General features: G+C 36.9%; 1 protein-coding gene across 2 annotated transcripts in view; it reads left to right on the forward strand.

Annotated features, from left to right (window-relative positions):
* Positions 1 to 24,548, forward strand: part of ltk (leukocyte receptor tyrosine kinase) — a 115,382-nt gene that overhangs the window by 25,142 nt on the left and 65,692 nt on the right. For both annotated transcript variants that reach the window (XM_036592678.1, XM_036592679.1), the window contains exons 2-4: positions 13,313 to 13,411; positions 21,806 to 21,955; positions 23,784 to 24,009. In XM_036592678.1, coding sequence (XP_036448571.1) covers positions 13,313 to 13,411; positions 21,806 to 21,955; positions 23,784 to 24,009 — 475 coding nt within the window. The remainder of the gene's footprint in view (positions 1 to 13,312; positions 13,412 to 21,805; positions 21,956 to 23,783; positions 24,010 to 24,548) is intronic.

Genomic DNA, 24,548 nt, shown 5'->3' on the forward strand with positions numbered 1-24,548 from the left:
CTTTATACTTATTTTTGTTGTGGATTTTATTATTTTATTTGAAACACAGAAAAATTACCTCCATATTTAACAGCGTTTACAAAAAGCTGTGTTTTTCACAAATCTCCACCCTGGAGAATGTTTGCAAAAAACACGAAGAAAGACGTTTTTGTGTGGACAAGAGGACAAAACTGAAAGAAAAAGCTGTTTTGACAAATATCCAGATACCTGTGGACGGGGCATGAGGTAGTGGCACAAAGGTCTATTCTGTGTGTATATCATTACCACAAGGCTCGGTCTGATTGCTGTGTCTTACTAGCAGGATTAGCCTTAAGTGAACTGGGATGCTTTGGTCACGGGTAAAAATCAATTTTGAATGTCGTGGACAAATTAAGTACTGTGATTCTCTGCAGAGAAGCCATGCTGTGTGGGCTGATAGACACAATGATAGGTGTTGTGTCTGTCACATTTGATGGTCTCACCTTTGAGATGGTTATCTGTCTCTGCAAAGCTGGCAGGGAAGGTGGAGTTTTTCACTGAAATGGAGACCATCAGTGGCCACAATTTAGGTCATGAGGGACGCAAAAAACATCACAGCTGATTGCCTGGACTTATTTTTTACATTAGACTGCAAGCTTATGTCTGGTCCATTATGATGGCTTATTATGATGTAGCTGCTTGTCCTCTTTCCTTCAACATCGTCACAATTAGGCCTGTTGAATTGAATTTTGTTTAGTGTAGTTTGTAAAATGTTGAATAAAATCATTGTAGTTGTTTGATTATTATTGTTTTTTTTTAATGTGACACGACAGGTTCTGTTTTGTCTCTTCCAACTTATTAAAGCGCAGAAAAACTAAATATAAATAGTGTATTGTGTATATGTCTTGAAGGATTGTGATATTTTTTGCCGTATCGTTTGCCCCCAAGATAAAATTTGTATAGACCATGTCTCTGATCATATCTGTTAGCTGTTTGAATGACGGCATAAACGCCATGTAACAAATCCCCAAATAGTGATTTCAGTATTTGAATACTCGCATCTTGAACTGTTAACCTAGAACTCGAGTACTTGTGCACATACCTGGTTTCAGAAAAATTAAAGATGATAAGATGACAGTACTACAACCACAACTTTTATTTGACAAAGATTAACTCACAGCATCACTGTGTTCGTATTTGTGTCCACTTCATCTGTATCGGCTAGAAAAACATGTAAATGCTTTGTGGAAATAAAAATATCAACAATGTTGGCTCGTGAAACCACTGTGTTCAGTGATCATGTCTGCAAACACCTGGCAAATAGGGAATAAAACCACTACAGAGATTCAAAATGCACTGTTAGATAAAACTAATAGTTTATGGGCTATTAAATACTGTAGGCTATTAATATTGATTTATGATTAAGAGTCTTTTTGCTTTCCAGATTGAGGTTATGCCTGTTGTAAAAATATCCTGTACACCAGTGCCCTGAGTCCTCAGAAGATCAAGCCTGTCATCATCAGGCTCTGGCTCTCTCTCAGCAGATGAGTCAGAGGGGCACATAAGCCTGTGGATGTCCACTGAGAGCAGGGACAGCTTTCTGCTCAGGCTTGTTGGCAGGTTGAGTGGAGAAGAAGTGGACGAGCATGTGGCTAACCAAGCCCAGCTGTGTGTTTGTCAGATGTACTTCCTCTCCTGGCCCAAACTTGGCCAAACAGGTGGGCTACATGCCACACCACTTGGACACAAATCCATCGCACATTCTAATGAGGCAGCTTGTCCTGTCTTGGCAAAGCAAAAGTAGAAGAGCAGCAAGAGTTGACAGAGTTGGGTTGTATCCACTGAATCTGTGAATCTGTTGCACCAAAATGTTCTTTGTTGAAAGAACTCAGCGTTTGAGACAATGCATTTTGGTAGGCAAGCTGTAACTCTGACTGTGCTCTGATAGAGATCATTTCTTTACCATTGCTGCAGCTCCAATGCTGCAGGTAGCTGAAGGCCAAGCAAAATAAACTAGTGACCATGAAAAAGATAAAAACGTGTGGACACTTTAGATTCAGTCTTCACAAAATGCTATGGTTAGAAGATTAGCTTGTTTGGTGGACTAGATTCGTATAGCCTGCACAAGTTCACAAAATTCCAGTGGAAGAGATTTTACACAAACTAATAAAAATGGCTACCAAAACTGCTGAAGCTCTTGAATAATAAACACAGTTAATCTGGAGTTGGTGTCGTATTTGCCAGCTTCTTATTCAAATTTTCCACCTGAAGTGGTGCAGTAGTTACATTCAGGCACCTTATGTCCCATAAAGAAATATACAAAACCTGTTTCCCTAAATAAATGCATCCTTAATCAGGAAATAATTAGCCACTGGAGCTGCTGGACCGTTAAATGCGTCTCGCTGGCTGATGTGTAAGGCAGGTGGGAAATGAATAAGTGTTGGCCAACATATCTTGCTTAAAAACCACTAAGTGCTTCAAATAAAACAACTCAGTGACTTATAAAGATTTTAAACTGTGAACTTTGCAGTTGCTTGCGAAAGACACAGAAGAGCGTCTACACGGACATGCAGAGAGGCAATCAGAATGGATCTGACAAATCACGATAGTTGTGCCAGCTTAGCTTAGATATCAGATAGTCCATCTCTGTATGGGCGGAGCGGCTGAGACCGGGACTTTCCAGAGCATAGCATAGGAGCTGTATGCTTCATTTTGAAACAGTGCCACAGATTTACATGTTTAGTGCGGAAAAAATGCAGTGATTAGACAAAATTGCAAGCTCTGACAAATACTGTGAGGATTGGTGGAATTTGTCTGATGTACTTACTTTCATCAGACTAACATTGGATGCTACAATAAGAGTGCCTTACTAAAGGTTATAATTGTCCTATCCATGGATTCTGTCATTCTGAAGTCAGCGATGTGACCATAATAGAAACTCGAAGTATTTTTTCCCTAGGAGAAATTGCCGCTGTTGTGCCCTGTGGTAAACAGTAATGTTCCAAAACTGATATGTTTTGTTCTGTGTATTTATTCGTAGAGTGTTGCTGGATCCTCTGAATTATGGGGTCATTAAAGAGTAAAAAATTATGTTAAAAAAAAGTCATACTATGTAAAATATTACAACATGCAGGTTAACACTGACAAACTGACATTCCATGACTGGCAAACTCAACAAAATACCTCTTGTAAACCAGCAAGCTTTACGTTACATGTGGTAGTTACGTTGCTTTGGCAGTTTTAGGCTCGTTTGAGTGGTTGGTGTTGTTATAACAGTGTTGAAGGATACTAATAGATCACTTTAATGTGAAATCATGTTAGCTTGCTTTTAGCATGTATCATTATTTATGTTTTGACTGCTAAATCATCTCATAATTCAGTGGATCCAATGACTATCAGGGAAAATGTACATAGGACAAAATGCATTGGCTTTAGAACATTTTTGTTTAGCACAAGCACCATAGCAGCAATTTTCAAAAAGTGCATTCATTTTTCTCATAGAAGAGAAAGTTCCTTATATGGGCAAGAGACAAACAGAATGACACATGATTTCAGAGGTCTATGTTTCACCCACAAATGCATTCTTTTGTAGCATATCTCTGTTGTCGGAACAAAACCTTGTGTCTACAAAATGCTAACTTTACAGGAGAAGGAAAAAACCTGCTTTACTTTTAATGTAAGTCAGTGGAACCAGACATTTTTTCAAGTCATTTTGGGCTGTTTCTTTTGGTCCATTCTTCATGAAATTTACAAACAATGCAAAGGGAAACAGGCATTTTCAAATTAAGTCAAAAACTGAAAAGAAGCACTGGTTTTCTTCCAACAGCAGTGATATGTTGCCCATTCTTCCTAATGAGAACTGTAGCACAGAACTTGAAAATGTACAGTGCTTTATTAACTTTGAATGTTATTTATTTTGTATATTTCTGGCAACACTGTTGAATGTAGATTTTGGTTTTTTTTGGTTGTGTGACCGAGCTATGTTAGCATATTAGCAAGTTTAGTTGTTTCCTATTTGCTTAGTTTAGATTAGCTACAACAACATAGTTTCCCAGCATAGGGATTGTATTAGGCTGAGTGTGATCATTGTACCAGCTGCTTTGAAAGAGCGCATTTAGGCCAACTGCATTTTTGGGCCAGATGTTAGCCTGTTGTGTCTGGGGGTCATCACGCCTTGAGACCTTAAAAATTGGCTTCTTCTCCGGAATGCTTGCCATTAAGAACTTTTTCAGTAACTCAATTTAAAATGTCAGCAGTGTGACTGTGTGTCATGGGGCTGTATAGATGTTATTGTTATTTGATGACACTCTGCTGGAGTGGGGGTTCAAGCAAATTTTAACTTGTCCAAAACGATTGACAACCATTACAGTTTCCTTTTTTCCAATTACAAGTTATCATTGTGTGTTTGAGGGTAGATCACATGATATCTTGTCACATGATGCTCCCCCGGGGCTGAAGTTGTAGTACGTCACTCTGTCTTATCGCCCTTTTGAGTTCACACTCTTCAGTGTGATGAATATAGCTGCTGATTCTCAGTGGCTTTTGTTTCCAAATTTGTGTGTCTATTTTTATCAGCCTCACCCAGTCAGTCTTCTAAAAGTGGAGATTTACTTCCTTTCATCAGGGGACAGATTTAAGACTCTCATTTTGATACCCTTAAGCTCTGGATAAAAAGGAAACTGTGAAAGACTGTGTTATTATCTGCTTTTTCATGGTTGAGATATTCTGTTTTTGGTGACGTAACTCTGTCGACCCATGATAAGATAAATCTTCTCTCATGACATTGGTTATCAGGCCATGAAGTTAGCTTAACATGCTGTTTTGTGTAAATATTTGAGCTTGTGCAAAGCATTTTTTGTCCTGTACCCACGGGTAAGGCATTTGGCTAGCTGTGACCGATTTTCAACTTTTAAATATGACATTGTATACTGAAAATATGGCAGAAAATCTTTTCTGGAAAGGGAAAACAATCTGTTGTTCTCCTAATAAGCAAGTGGCCTCATACCAGTGTATGTCTGGCAAGCTCACTGTGCAGAGCAGTGCAATTGGGAAAGTGCAGGTGAAGTAAGGACAACTCACTTAGATAGTCAATCAGCAGAAATTATGCTAAGACAACATTTTCTCTTTCATAATGAACATCACTTTAGCCTGATATGATTCATTTTGCTGGGCTGTACTCAGGTTTCTAATTACTGTGTATGAGGCTACGAGGTGGAGGTACCAGAAAGGCAGTAAAGCACAGTAATTTGACTATGTGTCCCAAAATAGCTTTTTTCTCATCTTCAGCTAAAGATCATAGAATTTCTACATTTGTAAAAACTAAAAAACAGTATAAGTGCTCTTTTAATGGTCATCATGCTGGTTTTGGAGACTTTTTTGATAGGTACTGAAATGTTAGAGAATATATATTTATAATTGGAATAAAGCCCTATTTGGACTGGGATTAGTTTTACATGGGGAGGTGGGGTAATGTCATTTTAAACATATTACTCAGTGACCTTTGTCCTGTCTGAATGTGCCATGTCAGTCATTTGACAGACTCTGTGCTCCCACATCAGTACGAGCAGTAGAAAAAACCTAGGTTATATTAATCCCATGCGAATAGACATGTCAGTGAAAATATCATATTTTGTGGAAAAGTATGGAAGCACTTCAAATAAGCGCTTACTTTTGTTCACTGTGGCTAAAATGAAGCTGATATGTAGGCCTAACGTTACTGTCATACGTCACGTGTACAACTCAGAACGTAAAAATAACCTGAAAACAGTTTGATTTTATGTGGTTAAGTTGGTTGTTGGCTGTAAATTCCCAGGCTAATGGTAATGCTAATGACACAGTGCATTCGCTTAAGACAGCAAGACAGATGGTTAGGGTAAACTACAAAACGGCTAAATGTTTTGACATGTTTTGTACTCCTTTCTGGAGTAAAGAGAGTGTAAATCGAGTGTGAATTGGTCATAAACATTACAGATGTCCTGTGGTAAACTTGTATTATCCCCACCTCCTCATGGAAAACTAATCTCATCTGAATAGGTTTTAAGTCAGTAAAAGACAAGCTTTAAAGTTTTGCAGCTATTTCTGCGTTTTAATCCTTACTAATGAGAGATCTCGATGGGATGTTGCATTAATCGTGATGAAGAACATTATCTAATAAAGCTGAAAATTGAGATTTATATTGCGTTTGTAGCCAAAAATGACTATGGCTGGCCTGACTAACTTGAGTACTCAAGTACTGGTTCTTTATGTTAGTATTCAATAATTAATTTAGTATTTAGAAACTTTGTCTTTTTTAGGCTACACAATTTGTAGCCTAAACTACAATGTTTTTCATCTGCAAAGGCTATAATACAATATATGGAAAAATAAAATATAGCTGATATAGCTGAATACGTCATAAATTGCCAGGTGCCCATGTCATATCGCCTCAGAGCACAGTGCACATGGCCATTGAAGCAGTGATGCCTGGGAAATTCCATGTATGGGAGCACTTTAAATTACATTAAGAAAAATGCTCAGTGCAGAATTTATGATAAGAGGAAGCACGATCAGTTTGCTCAATCATCTCAAATATGTAAGTATAGTGAAACTTAACCGAGTACCAGCAGTCACACGTGAGGACAACGCTGAAACTGGGGAGTTCAGAGCCTCACCCCTGTGTGTTACGGTGAGTTCTGGTAGTGGATGAGGAGGGGAACAGTGGAACCTGCTGCTGACGTCGCCGCTCCTAGGCACAGATATCTGGCACAGGGGTGAACGAGACCCTTTAGGCTGTGGACTGAGAGCAGCATTTCACAGGGTAGAAATGATTACAATTTCATCAGTTTTGTTACCTTGCAATGTGTCCTCTGAGCTTTGTACTGGGTCCCTGGGGACAGGCTGCACCAGCTGAGCCACTTCTAGGGTGGTCCTCCTTGTGTTCAGATGAGTCTAGCTTCAAAAGCTTCTCAATCCACCTCTCCACTCTCTGCAGCTCAGCCATGACTGAGCTGAACTCTGCCTACCTCAGCCCCCCCACTGCTGCTTTCCATGATTAAAAAATGGTGAACTAGCCAAATAGCACAACTTCATAAAATGAATCAAAGCAAATAATTAAAACATACTAAAACGAAAAATTTAAGTTGTAGTTCCCTGGCCTGGGGAAGGGCTGACGCACTGGGAAACACAAACAAACACCGGCACAAGTGAACCAAAGTGTTTTATTTACACATTTAAAGTGCAACCAATACAAATCGAAAAAGGCGTCTTACTTAGCATTTTCGATAAGGAGTCCTTTGTGTTCTTTTCCGTCCCTTTTCCACTTTTCCCAGGAGGCCAGCTTCTTCTCTCTCACACTAGAGAAAGACAGATACAGATGTCCACATACTTTTGGCCCATTAATGAACATTGTGGCAGTGGAAGGGGGAGTCACAGTTTTTCCTGTGAGCATGTGATGAATTCTCCTCCCCAGACAAGGTGCGGCTGTTTGCAATAAGGGGAGAAGCACTCATCACGTGCTCATGGGAAAAACTGAGACTCCCCTCTTCCACTGCCACAAAGTTCATTAATGAGCCAAAAGTATGTGGACACCTGACCATCACACCTATATGAGCTTGTTGGACATCCTGTTCCAAAACTATGGGCATTAATATGGAGATGTTTCCATTTCACAATGATAGCACTTACAGTTGTCCAGAGCAAATGTAGCAGGGCAGAAATTTCACAGACTGACGTATGGCAAAGGTGGCATCCTCTGACATCCTATGACAGTTTAAAGTCACTGAGCTTTTCAGTACGACCCATTCCCCATACTGCTACCAGTGTTTGCTGATGGACACTGCATTGTTATGTGCTTGATTTTACACACTGTTTAGTAATGGCTGTGCTTCAAACACCTGAAGTCAGTGTTTTGGCCATATAGTGTATTTCAAGCCAGTAAATAGCTTTTTGGGCAGGTCCTACAAATTACCGTTTTACATTAACAAACACCCGAAAAGACCTTTAATTCCTTTTATTGTTACATTGTTGAAAGAAATCAGCGACAGGCACTTATTGATCTTAATTCCGTTTTTTTTATGTAGTGTTTGAAAACAGTAGCACACGTAAAGCTCCAGTTCTACACAGAACTTTACCATGCCCAACATGGATCTGCACACATCGTAACTATTTTATGACTTTGGACTTTGAATGTGTCACTAACAATGCATTAGGTTTGACAGGGTTAACTGGATTAGGATGTTCAATTCTTGCCAAAGAGAAGATTAGAGCATGTCTACGTTTGTTTTCCAAACCATCAAAAGACAAAGTATTGCCATATGTAAACAGTGAAAAACAGTGGAAATTCCTTTTTAATGGTCATTTTACTTTTCTTTTTCACAAGTGCTGAATTGTAAGAGATCCCATGTTTGGAAAGATTTGCTTAAAAAAAATACTCTAACTAAATTAGGATGTTTATCCCAGTTGTCTTGTGCAAGTCAGTTTAGAAATTACTGAGTGGTGCCCACTGAGATCACATGCTTTTAATATAAAGACATAGTGAACTTGTCTGGTAGGTGAAATCTAAGCACTGTAAACGTCACGGTCTTTGACATTTTCACCTGTTCGCATGTTGTTCATGTTCTCTACATGACCTTGTCTTTACAAGACAGGAAAAAACAATAAGCAGCATCACAATTTAGAATTACATTTCTAAAATAAATTGACAGAGATTTATAGTATAAAACTTGGCTCTGCTGATCCACAGTCTGGTAAAGCACGAAGAGCATATCGAGAGCCATGCCAAAGGCTTTACATGTTAATTGGATACAGCTGATGTTATTGAAACCCAAGGATAGTTTTAGTACAGGAAGAATAGTGGTGGGGGCAGGGGGTCTCAACTGCTTCCACTTAAATAGTGAAGTTTTATGTTCTGTCAACAAACAGACGGGGGTCTTCAGTCTCTAGCTACGAAAAGGCGGACAGCCCGGAGATGTGCTGGGACCTTGACATAAGTAAAAGATGCACTAGGACAGAAGGTTATGTACTGTTTCTGTAATTGTTAGCTTTCCTCAAATATATTAACCTTCAGAAATACAACAGAAGTGTATTTTTCCCTAAAGACACAACCCTCCAAGATAGCAGTCGTGTTTTTTCGTTACCTTAGCAATGAAAGGAAATAGTCTTAGTTTACTTCTGCTTGGGAGGACTTCAATCTAACGCAAATAAAGAGCCAGGGGACTACTTAAAATTGTTATACGTGACTAAACTATTGTTCTTATCAATATACCTGGAAATATAGAAGCCCAAAAATGATATCAGATATTTTTCATGCATATATCTGCTGATGCATGATACATTAACATGTATAAAATGTAGAAATTGGGACTGGATCCAACTGGATTAGCATTATGGATAAATATAAAACTTACTTGTACCAGACTACAAATGCAGTAAAATGAATAAAATGCAGATATTTTAGTGCAGTAGCCCAGCATTACCTAAATGCTCTGCTTTTCTGGAGTATGGTAAATACACTCAAAAAAATATTTAAGCCCAAAAGTTAAAACTTGTGTATTTTAATTACATGTCAATTTTCCAGTCAATTTAAATACATAAATCTAATGTATAAAATGGTAATATAATTTAATTCTCCATCATGTTCATTAAACCTGAATGAATTAAATAACGTTTAAATTGGAAGTGCTTGTAGGATTTATACAGTTCTTTTACATAACATTTATGTATTTCTAAAGAGTTAATAGTACCTTCTGTATTCACAGCACAGTTACTTAGACTGTGTAAATGTATTAAATAACAATATATGTGAAATTCACAAACATTTATTGTAGTCCAAACTGTATTAAACAGTATTTGCTGAGGAACATTACAAGACACATGTAAACTTTTTTAAAGTCTAATGTGAAAGAAATAAACATAACTTTATATATTTCAGCTGTGATCAAATTCCCTGGTTTAGAATTTCTATTCACTTGCAAATTAACTACTAATTAAAGTAAATGTTTATGTGCACAACATTTCTATTGAGGTGCAACTCTCATGCTAACCGTCATGCAAGTTAGCTAGCTAACGCTATCAGTCTCTTCATGCCATGCTAATATGTCGAGGTCACCTACAGTTACAAAAACCATGAACTGTTGATTTGAATATTAATGGAATACATCTTTACTTACTATGCTTTACAATAAATCACTCCCATTGTTTGTTTATTCTACCTTTTGTACCTGTTAACATGACAGCAGACCTAGCAAGGATACTAGCTAGCTAGTTCGCTGGCGTTGTCTAGAGTATCTCAAAATAAGCAAAATGAAACATTAATATATGGTCAAAAACATTACAAACACAAATTAAGTTAATGCGCATCATTATTTCATTGCGGTTGCACTTTATAACAAAGGATGGCAGGAGATTGTAAAAGTATGAAGAGCCATTTCATGTCCACCACGCCATATACGAATACAAATAAGTATATTTTAAGTTTTATGTAAAATTTTTGCTTAATGTTTATGATGGCCATAAATCATTTTTTTCAGTGTACACAGTTTTTTTAAGAAAATATCTGCTGATACCGTGGTCATTTAGAATGGACTTTTGTTAGTGCTGTTATCATTTTTATGTCTGTACTTTCAAAAATAATGGAGGCAAAATGTTCTTTATAGCGATGACAACTCTTTAAGGATTGTTTTTTCAGGGGTTCTCTGGAAAAGGCAGTGCTTCTATATAAAATCACAAACAATCAAAGATCCATTTGACTGTATAAGTGTTTTTTCACATGGTCAAACGTTCTGTGATGGAAAACCAGTTATACATGGTTCTTTAATGGATCCTTGTAGAAGCTATTGCTATGAGTAAAAGAAACCTACACTTACCCCTTTTTTCTTAGAGGAACCTCCCTTCAATGGATGGCTCTTTAAAAAAAATTTAAACCACTTCATTGAAAGATTCTTTAGGGAATTAAAAGTACTTCTTCTATGGCAACTCTCGAAAGAACACTTTATGTCGCCTTTATTTTTACAAAGCAGCAGCTGCGAGAGTGAAGTCACAAGTAAAATTGATCTTATTTGTAACGTGGCCTGCTTCAGTCAGTCATTGGGAAATGTGAAGTTTCTTTCCAGAGGATGAGCAAGTCAGAATCTGAAAACGTGGCCTACGTGAGGAACATTTAAAAGCAGACCAACAAACAATGGGATGACTCAGGTAGAAAAACTACAAGACTAAGGTCAGGAAAGTCGAAGCCTTTTTGTTTTTTTCTTATGGCTGTCAAACGTTTAAAGTAGTTAATCACTGTTAATTGTCTTAGTTTGTGTTGGTAATCCCGATTAATTATATTTGTCTTCTTTGTTCGAATTTGACCTTAAAAAAAGTTTCTTTTTTTTTTCATTTTAAAAGCAGTACTTTTTTGTTATAGCTATATGAGTTGATAAACTTTATCAGCATGTATTTATTAACTTCATTAATTCAACTTGAATCTAAAAAACTACAGGACTCTGAAAGGGATGCTAGCAGAATTTAATTATATACTATATTAATTCAGCATCATAAAGATGACACGTTCTATGATATGTGGGAATCTTAATATTACTTGGATTTATTCCAAATATCCTGGTCAAATGAACCCCTAGGAGACTTATTACTGATGTTTTGCTGTACAGTTTAAACATAGTTGTTATTCCATAATTAGTTATATCATTAATTACAAGCTAAGTTCTCTAGACTGGTTTAAGTCTGTAATTCCAACTTATTTTGTTGTCAAAATGGCAAAATGTTAGCAGAAATCTTTTTTGTTTCTACATAACAAGACTTTTTGCACAATGAATTTTCATCATATTCAAATAATGTTAATATAATATCTCTTTTACTTACAAATATAAATATGCAACTGATTGAACATTTAAAATCTGCACAGAATTTTTACTGAGCAGTGAAATAATTAATATTAAAATGCACCTTTTTGCTTTTGAGAAGTTCTCGGGGGTCAGTTCTAAAAGGTGTAATTTAGGGATGCACAATGATATCAGAATCATATCTGTATCGGTTGATATATCGATCCTTTTGAAAAGTCATTGGCTCCGGGCCGATCAAACCGATATTTGATCAAGCTACTCTACAGTACTGCAGCTAAAATGTCTCCCATAACACTGTGCACACAAGCAAAACCAAGAAGTCATTCTGGTGCCCAAGGTGCCAGCAGAGAGAGCCGATAAAAGCTAGGTTTAAGTTTATTTTTTTACACTCTATTTGTTTAAATTGAATGAAATAAAGCGTTCATCACTTATCACGCTTGGTATCAGTTTACAACAGCTTAGTCTTCACAGACTCGCTGTTTTTGAGCTGAAAGATACGAGCTGAAAAGGCTCAGATAGTAACGTTAGCTGAGGTAGCTTACCATTAGCTTACCATTGTCTGTTTACCTAAAAGACTGACTGCCTTTCTCTCGGTAAATTTCAAGCCACCTGTGATCTACTGCGGCTTTCTGTGGTCTCGATACAGCTTTAGTTCAATGTTGTGACGCGCTGAGGAATTGAACAGTGCTTGTTGGAGTACCGGCACAGGTGTGCAGACCTCCATTAAAAACAAAGGTTTCAAATTTCTGGCCACTGTAGATATAATAAAAACAAACTATGGGATGTCGGCGTCAGCCCAGAATTCTCATATCAGTGCATCCTTTTGTGTAATTTGAACAAAGCCTTGTTGTTTTACTAAGGTTATAGATGTTCCCAGAAGTGACTTTTTAGGGTCAGTTACTTTATAGAAATGGGTGCTAAAGCAATTAAGTTTTAACCAAAATCATTACTGATTATTTATTAATTATAGTAAGAATATACAGTACTGTGGAAAAGTCAGAGACCATTCTTTTGTTAATGCAATTTCCAGTCAAAACAGCCATTAAGTACATGGTATTTATTTTTCAGTGTCAGAAAAAAAGCAGCAAACAGGAAATCACACCAAAGCCTCTGAGATAGTATAATATCAGATCCATCAGTGTTTAATTTGTCCACTCTTTACTTTTGTTCACTCTATTACCACTTCAACTGTTCCATCCTTCCAATTTTAAAACCTACCAGTTACGACTGTGTCCTCTAACAAAGGCTGTTCCCAAATGTGTCACTGACTTTGTTCTTCTTCAAGCAAACAAACAAACACTAACATTCACACAAGCAACTACCCAAACACACCTCAGCTTAACACACCTTAATTCTCAGGTGAGTCTAAAATGGCTAAAGGAGAGATTTCTGAGGAGATTAGGTTTAAGATAGTTCACTTGCATAAGGAAGAGGAAAGTCAAAGGAAAATAAATGACTTAACTGACTCACCCTTACTGGTTGTGGTGCTACATAATGTCTCTCCATCTCTTTGTTTTTCTCTCTATGTATCTACACAGCAATCAGGACCAGTCACACTCTGTTGGATAGAACAGCAGAGGAGAGTTTTCCAGCGCAGTTATATTCTCATCCCTCAAATCCAGCAGAAGAAAGCAGAGGTAAAGTACAGCACTCCTTACTCCACTCCTGCAGCACCAAACTGGTCCACATTGAACATATTTCTGTCCATTTTTCCAATGTGTTTGTATACCTGTTTATAAGGGCCCAAATCCTACATTTTTCATATAATTAATTTTTTCACTTAAAGCCCCTTTCTACTCATTGTTACGTTGTTATCTATAGTTCTGTCATGTTTTTTTTTTCAATGAATTGGCAGAGAAAGAATGATGTTGGTCTTTTCTGGTGATTTTTTTCTGCTGTTTTCTTCAGTTCGATTTGAGTTGGGATTGAGTTGGATGAGACTAAATTTGGTGCAGTTTACGTCAGACCTGCGAAAGTACCAGTCAGAGTTAGCAACATGTATACATTGACTATTTACGTTTCTTGAAGTGTAGTAAAAAAAACTGACAACACTAAAGCCATTGACTTAAAGCCATTGTAATAGAAGTTGGTGGGAAAATTTTACAGCACCATTGTTTTCTATTACAAGTGTGTTTCAAGTCAACACGCTGCCTTTTCTTCTGTTAATTACAGAGAAATTATTGTTTGCGATTATTGACCGTACGCTACAGATGCAGCAGATAGCGATCAGGTTGAAGAACACTGGAATATCCTTTGAGATGGGCTGATAAAATGGATAAATGGATAAACTGATTAGAACTACAGAAAAATGCACATCAACCACTGAGTAGTTTATTTTTTATTTTTAGTTTGTAGAAGATGTGTACTTATTATCACTTAGAACATAAAGAAAACATGTAATTTGACCAGGTGCGTACAAGCTTTTGCATACGACTGTACTCCGTTCCATTTAATTCAGTTCATTTTATTGAGTTACATAAGATCAGATATACCAGAAAATTGCAAAATCCTTTTGTTTTTACGCAACCCCCACCCACCCCCTTTTTTTCTTTTCCCCAAATGTAGTTTTGTAATTTGAATAAACCCACTGAAGTGAGTAGTAAAATTGATTTATAGTTCCGTAGGCCGAGCGTTTCCCGTGGCGGTGTTTGTGCTGAATCCCAGAGGGCTCTGTGGTCTCTCTGTGGCCTCTCTTCATCAATACCCTCACATGACTCCGAAGACAGCTAAAGACAGCTCGACTCCGTGGCATCTCTGTCAGAATCGCCTGTGGCAAACCACAGCCCCCTCCAGACACGCTCCCCCCATCTCCAAACGGACACGTTCTTGTCTCTTCTCATTTTGATGTTGGAGCTTAATGGTCTTGGAAGGCCTTTCTAGCAGGAAAGTGTGGCTGCTCAATGGCATTTTTTATTAGGACGCTTCCAAGGGATTTGTTTGATCCCTCACTCATTTTTCAGTATGAAGAATTAAGATTGATAGTTCTTGAAGAATAATGATTCATGGTAAAAGATTTCCATGCTGTCGTTTGCTAAATCAGAAAAACAGATTTGTGAGTACTAACAAATCAGAACATGTATTGCCTCAGAAACTGTCTTAGGTAAACAGAATGTTCAGTGCTTAGACCACTAACTATAAACTTTCCTTTCAAAAATTGTAAATATGAGCAAAATGGCTGTAAAAATATTCTTTATTGCTTATCCTTTTGATGTTTTATTCCTAAAAGCCTAAATGTTATAAAATAAATATTTTTCTTAAATCTTTGTGTGCCACAATTGTTGGCACACCTAGAAATTCCTATGAGGGAAATCTAACTGAAGTATATTACCTGTAGTATTTTATTTTTTAAAGTTCACCAAGCGATTAGGAACACTTAAATGGTCAGCCATGACTTCTTGTTTCACTAGGGTATAAATATGAGGTGACACACTGGCCAAATTCTCATAGTTATCCATCACTATGAGAAAGAATATGGCAATGATGTGCGACAAAATGTTGTTGAGCTGCACAAATCAGGAAATGGCTACAAGAAAATACCTAACAGTTGGAAATGCCCATGTCCACTCTTAGGGCAATAATTAAGAAATTGAAAGCAAATGGACATGTTACGAATCTGCCAGGAACAGGACGTTTGTCTTTATTGACCCCCTGCACAGTTAGGAGGCTGGTTCGAGTGGCCAAAGAATCTTCAAGAATCACTGTTGAGAAATTGCAGAAATTAGTTCGGTCTTAGGGACAGAACTTGGGGTCTCCCAATCATACGCCACCTACATAACCCCAGGTTGTTTGAGGGTGTTGCCAGAAGAAAGCCCTTGCTGTCAAAGACTAACAAACTCAAGTGCCTACAGTTTGCCAAATGTTACTACTGGAACTTTTAGTGGGACCGTGTTTTATGGTTAGATGAGACCAAAATAGAAATTTTTGGCAACAAACACCAGAGGTGACTTCAGCATAGGGAGAACAATAGCCATGCAGAAAAGTACCTTATCTCCCTGTGAAGTATGGTGGTGGATGTGTAATACAGTGGGGTTGTTTTTCTTCCAAAGTCTCAGAACAGCTGGTTCGACTATATGGTATCATGGACATCAAGTACCAGCAAATATTAAATCAAAACCAGAAGATCCAACCACAACATATAAGCTTCCTCTACCAGGAAACTTAAACTGCTCTGTGGATGGATCTTCCAGCAGGGCAGTGATGCAAAGCTCACCTCAGAATCAACACAAAAATGGTTCGCTGACTGTAAAATCAGGGTTTTGTCATGGCCACCCCAGCGATCTGACCTAAACTCTATAGAAAACCTGTGGGATGAGCTGAGGAGGAGAGGCATGGACAAGCATGGACCTCAGAAGGATCTGGAGAGATTCTGTGTGGAGGAATGGTCTCAGATACCTTGCCATGTGTTCTCCAGTCTCGTTAAGCACTACAGGAGAAGACTCAGAGCTGTTATCTTTGCAAAAGGAGGCTGCACAAGGTATTAAATGAAGGGGTGCCAGCAACTGTGGCACACACAGATTTGAAAAAAATACTTTTTTAATGATAAGATTTATTTTTTTTCTTTCAGCCAATATACTTCAAATAAAGGTTAGATTTTTGTTAATATTTTGAAAGAAAAATCAAAAGCATAAGCACTGAAGAAAGTTTTCACAGTCATTTTGCTTATGTTTACCAGGGGTTCCAATATTTGTGGAGGGCACTGTATGAATGAATCCCTAGACAGTGAATGTAAACTAGTGTCACTAAATATCAGTTTTTTTGTTGGAGCTTTTCTGCAAATAAATATCAATACACAAACCGTCCAGCACATTTTTGTTGCTCCTGCACAAATTACAAGACTAGACGCAGGTTTTGCAGCGTTTAAAGAGAAATTCCTCTGCATAATTTAGTCTCTAAGATATAAATAAATCATTCCGAGTGGTTTGATGTGAAATGGTTAATTGTAAATAAACCTAGGCACTCTGATTTTTTACAGTGGTGGTGTTAGAAACCAAGTGTTGTCGTGTAAAGTATTTGCTATCTAAAATGATGAAGGAACCTAAACATTCTTCTGAATTGTGCTAAATAGTGCTAAATCTGAAAAAAGTATGTTTTCTTCGGCTGCTGTTTTGATTATAACACCTTACATCTGCTATGACTATTAAAAAAAAGTTGAAGGCCAAAACCTTATGTCATTGTATAAAAATGTCTCAGGCCTCAGCCAGTGTATTCAGAATGATTTTATGCAATACCTTTCTGTGAGGTAGCTTTTAGAGGGATTAAACCTTTCAGACGTCTGGTTCTTATCACTACCCTTGTGAACAATTCTTACTTACCCTATAAGTTCTCTAGAAGGGCTTATTTCAGATATAAAAGGCACCCTGAATTCCTTTTTAAGTTAGAATTCCTGCCAATTATTACTTAAAACAAATTTATGTAATGTGTGACACACTCAGATGCCATCAAGTTGATTTCAGATAACAAAAAAGACTTGTCACTACATTCAATACCATAATCTGAAATGCTGTCATTTATTTATCTTAAACCAATATAGTACTTTACATGACATATATCAATAATTCAGTATCATTCAATAAACTCAAACATTAAAATGTTTTTGTGAAACCTCACACTTCTGTGGGGAAACAATATTGTTTATCAAGTTAAGTGCTGTCTTATAGCATGCTGTTGCAGCTTTACAACACTCTTTGGAGACTCTGGATGGCCTGTGAGACTCCATTCCTAACTACCTGATTTGACTCAACACTGTCAGTTTTAACTCCAGGTGTAGTCCAAATAAGTTTCCTACTGCTCTGGATTGCTAGCTGGCTAACAGGCTCTCGGTTGTATTTATTCCCAGAATACAGCATGCTAGCTAGCTCTCTGGAGCGGTTGGAAACGTATGCCCTGTACTGGGCAATTGACCACCACAGCGTGTGCTCCAATAGAAAGCAGCTTAAAAACCTTCATCATATAGATCTGAAATATGGACAGTCTCCTGTACTCTCAATCATTACTGTAAAAGAGCTGACCATAGAAGTTGTTTGCATTTATGTGACTTCTGCGGGGTTGCCAGATTTTGCAGGACCACCTGGATTAGCATTTTATGCTACTTGTTGTGAACGTATTTATTTATTAGTGATTTTTTTTAATTTGTAGTTTTTCAATCAGGTTTTGTAATAAATCATAAATAAAAAGCAAAATAAATAGAATGTGTGAAATAGTACAAAACAGTAAATGAATCATTGTTATAATTATTTGTAATAGGGTCATTGACCTGATTTGCATTTTTTAGTCCATTATTTTCCCAAAAATAACTAAATAAATACATGACATTTATCACATTATTACATTATTCAACAATAGCTCTTTTATGTTCAACAGTTGTCAGTGCAACCATATAAAATTCATTTTAGTTCCTTTTTGCCTTCAAAAGTGTAAAAATATCAGATGGTGCAACCGTCCAACCATATAAGTTGATTAAATTATGTTTTTCAACAGTCCAAATTGTAGCCCAACAAGTGTTTTTCTTTGTGTTAACATTGCTTGTCATTTTAATATTTTTCACTAATATCTCTTGCTTGTGAAATCATTGGAGGGAGTATGACTGTATTCAGCCTTTAGCTAATGTTACCTTTTATAGTCTAACATCAAGTCCATTGTGAATGGCATTTTCTTGGTTTTATGATCAAATGTTTTGTTTAAAACAGTACTGAAAAAGCTTTTAAGGGTGATAAATTATCCTTTAAATGATAAGGAATCCCCAAGAGTGTTCAGGAGACAAAAGATGAATTTAAATAGGGAAACAAATACCAACATAATGAACGAATGCTTGAGTATTCAGATTATTCAGGCCAGCCCTAAACAAATACAGCAAATTTATATTAAACCAATATATATTAAATGTGATAAACTTGTAGTTTTAAAGTATAGTTTAAGTTCAAAATGTTTGTCTTTTATTGTAAGGTTACAGTGTGGTACACTTATTGTAACAGTACAGTGTGATAATGTTAAACGTTTTCTTCTAATAAATATACTAATTAATAATTTTGATCAGAAAATATATTGTACTGTGCATGCACAGCATAAATCTGCAGTTCCAGCACAGACAAATGGTTTGTTGAAGGATTCCGCCAGATGTTTTTGTGAAAATGGCTTTGCTATTGATGTTTCTGCTCTGACGCACATGAAAACTGTGCTCCTCATGCGTGACATGTTTTTACAATAATGACTCAGACGCTCATATGTGAGTAAATTCTGTTTTAATAGCTGTGTTCATTGTTTTGAGAGCAAAATCTCCTCAGTTTGTTAGTAATATTTATTATTTCAATGTTAAACGTAAAGCGTACAGAATAGCATGCATTAGATATTGAATTATGGAAAGAGAATGGTTCTTGGACATTGGCCTTTGTTCACATACTTTATACTTGAAGAAACTGTTTGCTTTTCATTAGCACTGTGCTTTCAAAAATATTTGAGACCTTGCCATCCCGCCTGTGTTTAACAAGCGAGAAATGTGGAACTGTAGATGTTTTTCCTCTCGATGTCCTTGGACATATAAATCCAGCCACTAATTAGTTTCATGACATTCATTGGATGTTTACTGGCTTTGGTGTTAAGGCTTGTCAAATGAGCAGAAAGCCACTAAATAGTAATCACTCCTGACTCCTATTTAAGTACAGTGTGAGTAAACAGGCATTGCTGTGAGCAGGCAGACTCTAAAACATGTAGTGACTTTTTAGTGATTTTTCAGAATCTTTTGATGTACATATATGTAATAAAGGCAAAACTTTAGGGGAACTTACTTTCTTTTGATTTTCACTGTAACTTTTTAGTAAAGTCGAAAAAAATTACCTGCAGAGGTTTTGCTTAGGGCTGCAACTATCTTTCTTTTTTGATATTCTAGTAAATATTATCTCAAACATATTGAACATATTGAAACATATTGAACACATGAATATTCTATAATAATACTGAAAGATTTCACGTTAATGATGAAATAAAAAAACACTTTTTAGATTAGTATTTATTGTTATTGAATGTGTTATTATTGTTGTTTTCACTGAAACTTAAAGTACTACAAGGTAATAGAAAAACATTATTGATAAACAGTTATTATCGTAGCAAGTAGCACAAAATTCTATTCCTAGGGTTCCTGCCCAATCCTGAGCAGGATGCTGAGATGGTTTGCTGCAGAACAGAGGAAACAGTGTCTTTTTAACCACATTGTCTTAAATGAACCGTGTGCTTTCATAAAAATGAGTATAAGTCCCAGTTATTCTAACTGCTTTCCGTTTTTGAATATTTTAATTAGTGAATTAATCAGATTTTATAGAATATTTGTTGCAGTTGTAGTTTTGTTAACATAACACAGCTATTTGCTAATACTTGAGTGCCTCCATTGACTACTGTATGTCTCTTTTATGGGCATTTCTCACAAAACAGTATTGAACATACTGCATTGACTTACACACACAGAATTGTAAATATGTGCTCATATCACCCCTTTCATTGATCTGTTACACTAGCTATATATCATAGCAGTATCATTTCACATGAAGTTTAAACTCCTCCTGTTTACATATTAAGCCCTACATGGCCTAACTCCATTCTATTCAACCAGGCTTCTCAATTCCTACACCCTCACCCGCACTCTCAGGTTATCGGACACTGAACTCTTAGCCGGGCCAGATCCTTTAGTCTGTGTTCAGACTGCAGGTAAGAGTAGCCCAAGGCCCAAATCTGATTGACTATACAAATCTGATTTTGTTTTGGTCATTCACATTATCTTTTTATCGTGGTCTGTATCTGACATCACTCTGAACGGATCCCACTCCTGAACTGACACACATACGCGAAAGGACCACGCACCATGCTCATCCAACAGACACAGCTGTTCCTTAAGATTAACAGATTTTCACATGACATTTAACTTTAAAGTGTGCAAACTGCTGCTTTAAACCTGCAGGACAAGCAGCAGCCACTAAATGACCACGCAGGACAGTGTTTACAGAAAAGAGTAAAAATGGTCAATTTCTGTCTTTGCCTTAATTGTGGAAGCCCACCAAACAGAGACGCTTGGTTTCTTTCGTCTACCAGTTGTGATAAAGAATGCTACTAAAGGGACACAGAACTTGGTACCAAAACGGCAGTATATCGTTGCTGTTGGAACAAAACCTCATATCTCTAAAATGAGAATTTTACAGGAGAAAGAAAAACCTACTTTACTTTTAATGTAAGTCAATGGAACCAGACCTTTTTCCAAGTATTTTTGGGACGTTTCTATCGGTTCATTCACCATGAAATTTACATACAATGTAAAGGGCAACAGGCATTTTCAAATTATGTCCAAAACTGAAAAATGGCAAAAATGTACATATGAGGTTTTGTTCCGATAGCAGCGATATATTGGATAAAGAGTCTTGATCTTGATGAGGCTCCTTTCACTCTTTTGTTTCTCTTTCTTTCCATATATCCGTAAAGTAAACAGGATTTTGAATAGCTGTTAGTTTGATTCTTCTCTATAGAAAGTTTGTTTACACCACTCACACTTGTCTCACTAGTCCTGCATAGTGAAAGAAGATACAAAGTGTAACTCAACTCCACTCAACTTTTTAACTCACAGCATCCCCCAAACTTTAGGCACTGGGCCTGTCATGCACCACACAGCTGTGTTGGATGGAACTGATGCTTTCAATTAAAAATGAATGGGATATGTTCCTTCAAAGCCCAGTTTTCTCTTTTCGCAACACTTTCACTCTTCTTCTCGCTCCAGGTGTTTAATTCTTTTCCCTCTCTCCAAGTCAGGGCTAGAATGTAATTGCTGGCTTGTAGAGCGACCTTGACTATGAAAAAAGCACTAAATAAATGAAACAATATGTTTGATTAAGATTTTCCCTCCTGTTGTGGTTACAGCGTTGTTCCACGCCTTTGATTTAGTCTGTATTGAGAGCATCACTTTAGCTTTTTGTAGCTGAACTGCAGTGTCAGGGTGAGCTTCTCTGAGTGTTTGTTACGTGTTCACTGTAATGTAGCCCCGCTTCTACCCCCTGCAGTTACCTCCTGCAATTTTGAATCTCCATGTTCCTGGAGCGTGTCCAATCACAGCACTGGTGGAGACTGGTATGTCACGTCGCCACAGCAACACAGGCCCGGTAGACGAGGTGCCCAACCAATCATGGATCACTCTGTTGGAGACTCTAAAGGTAGTGGTACAAATGGTAGCTTTTTATATTTTTATAGTGCTTCGCTTTGCCTTTTAACATTCAGCCATAATTAGAGGCATTTATGTGGAATACCTGAGCATTTGCTTTATGGATAAGAACACTGTGTTCTCCAGCATGTAAAACAAATTCATGGTAATACCACTGAAAATTGTTCTTCATTGACTTTTTTAGTGTAAATTGTAGTAGGGTTGCCATCTGTTGATTACTCATGTGTGGTACAAATTTGTTTTTACCTTTACATAACAAACAAAATCCCTCTGTCTGAAAATCTACAGTGCAGTAATTGGAAATGAGTGGTGTTTAGGGGTGTAACGATTCATAAAACCTATAATTCATTCCAGTACAATATGGAGATGTCCTTATTTAATAGCAAAAAACAAGGACATCTCCAAGTTTAGCAAAAACATGAGTGTTTGAGAATATGGCTAATGTTAACATGTTAATGTTTCCATTTTCTGTTTATTAGAGCACACTGCATTATAAAAGTACAATATTTTAGAATAATGCGTTAGATTATAAGCTAATGTTTTGCTTACAAGAAGTATGCTCCATGCTTTTCATTTCGAGGTAGGAAGTTATTTATTTATTCGTTATATTTATCATTGTGGGCTAGCTTGTTTAATTTTTAATTTCATGCAGTAGAAACAGTACTTAGATGGTGAACAAATTAAACAAGAACTCGTACACTTTAAATAATAATTTCTGCATAATTCAGTTATCGACATGTAAACAAAGTCACTCAGAGGGTTTTGAAGTGAAATGAAAAAACATTCAGATTTCTCAACAATGGTGCTGACAAGAGCCGGTGGTCACCATGTTTACAGTGTTATTCTAACCATTTTGCTGAATTATTTAAAACTGTGGTCCCATGGTAAATCAAAACTATTAAAAAAAAGTTCCAAAAATATTCAGATCTATGCATCTAACTATATTTTAAATTGTGACAATAATACTTTTAAGGTCTTTTTCATTTCTTTTTAAGTGAGGTTGAAAGATTATCGTGAGTTTAATTTTTATATTTAAAAAACTTGCCAAAAACGCTTTGTTTTCATGTCACCGCTGAAACATGATGCGTTTTGAACCATAGATAGAGACTTATTTTAGCCACGTCTCTGCATTTTAGAGCTGGAAGTTAGACTGCATCCTTTTTGGTGTTTAAATGAAAAACATTATGATTTTATATGTGTACAACTGTTCAAAGCTCAAAGTTAGCTAAAATTGTCACTTCTGAAACAGTAATTACCAAAACATTTGGGGGAGTTTTGGTAGAGTCATGACTGTTATCTCAAAATGACCGTAAGCAAGGCAGCGTATCATAATGATTTAATGTAATAACTTTCTGTGAGGTAGTCTTGTCAGTCACCACCATCTGAGCAGTTCTCTCTCGTTTTTAAAAACTGTTTTGTCTGTTCATTGTAATATATTTTGTGTGGTAATAAGCAGTTTGAACAATGTGAAGCAGTTATTTTTTACATGAACAAAATGAATATTTTACATCAGTTCATATCTCAAAAACACTTTAAATCAACTTCTACCCTGTTACACTTTTTACAGGCTAAGTCGCCAGCATGGAGCATTTCACATCAAACTACCCTAAATGACCTAAATTACTTTATTATTAGTATTATTATTAGTATTATTATTATCATTAATTCATATTGTGATATCGTATTGTTATTGTCCAGATAGTGGAAAATATTGCAATATAAATTTGAGTTTGTATGACCCACCACTACTTGTCGTAAAGAGAGCAAGCTGTTATGAAAGCCTCTTGTTATGAAACTCCCTTCTGTTTTCCTTGTTGTAGGTCATTTCCTGGTTGTGAAGCCTGACTCGGGCCTCAGGGCTTCTGGGATTTGCACTTTTCACATCACCAGTCCCGTAGTGCTGAGTAGTGGGCCGCTGTGTCAGGTCCGTCTGGCGCACTTCCAGCCAGAGCCAAGAAAGGGAAACTTGTCTGTGTCTGTAAAACTCACTGAGTCTGGAGTCGTCCAGTCACCAGCCTTCATCAGCAAAGAACAGGATGGAGCCAGGTTAGCATCTTCTCATGACTTTCACATGACTTTGATTATGAATATCAGAAAACTTATAAATAGTGGATCGACCCCTAATGGAAATACCAATTCCGATTATCAGCAAAATTATAAATATCAGATCAACCCTAATTCAAATTCTGATTCCAATTATTGAAAAAATTATAAATACTGGATCGACCCCTAAGGCCAATGCCAATTCAGATTATCAGTAAAAGTATGGATATCGGATCCACTCTAATGGAAATTTGGATTCACATTATTGGGAAAATTATAAATATCAGATCAAACCCCAATCGAAATGCTGATTCAGAAAAATGATAAATATCGAATTGACCGCTAATGGATCGACGTCTAATAGATACGCAGGCTTGTAGACTAAGTATAGTGAGTAGCACTGGTCTTTATCCAATGTGTGGCAGCTACTGCCTGGAGAGCGGAGATGGGTATCTGGACAAGCTTAAGTTGTAGGACCACCACTGAGTTTGGTGAAAAAAGTTGGTAATCCAGCCTAGAGGGAAGGAGGAAGAAAAACACAG

This window comes from Colossoma macropomum, unplaced genomic scaffold (assembly GCF_904425465.1).
Source record: "Colossoma macropomum unplaced genomic scaffold, Colossoma_macropomum, whole genome shotgun sequence".
Lineage (NCBI taxonomy): Eukaryota > Metazoa > Chordata > Actinopteri > Characiformes > Serrasalmidae > Colossoma > Colossoma macropomum.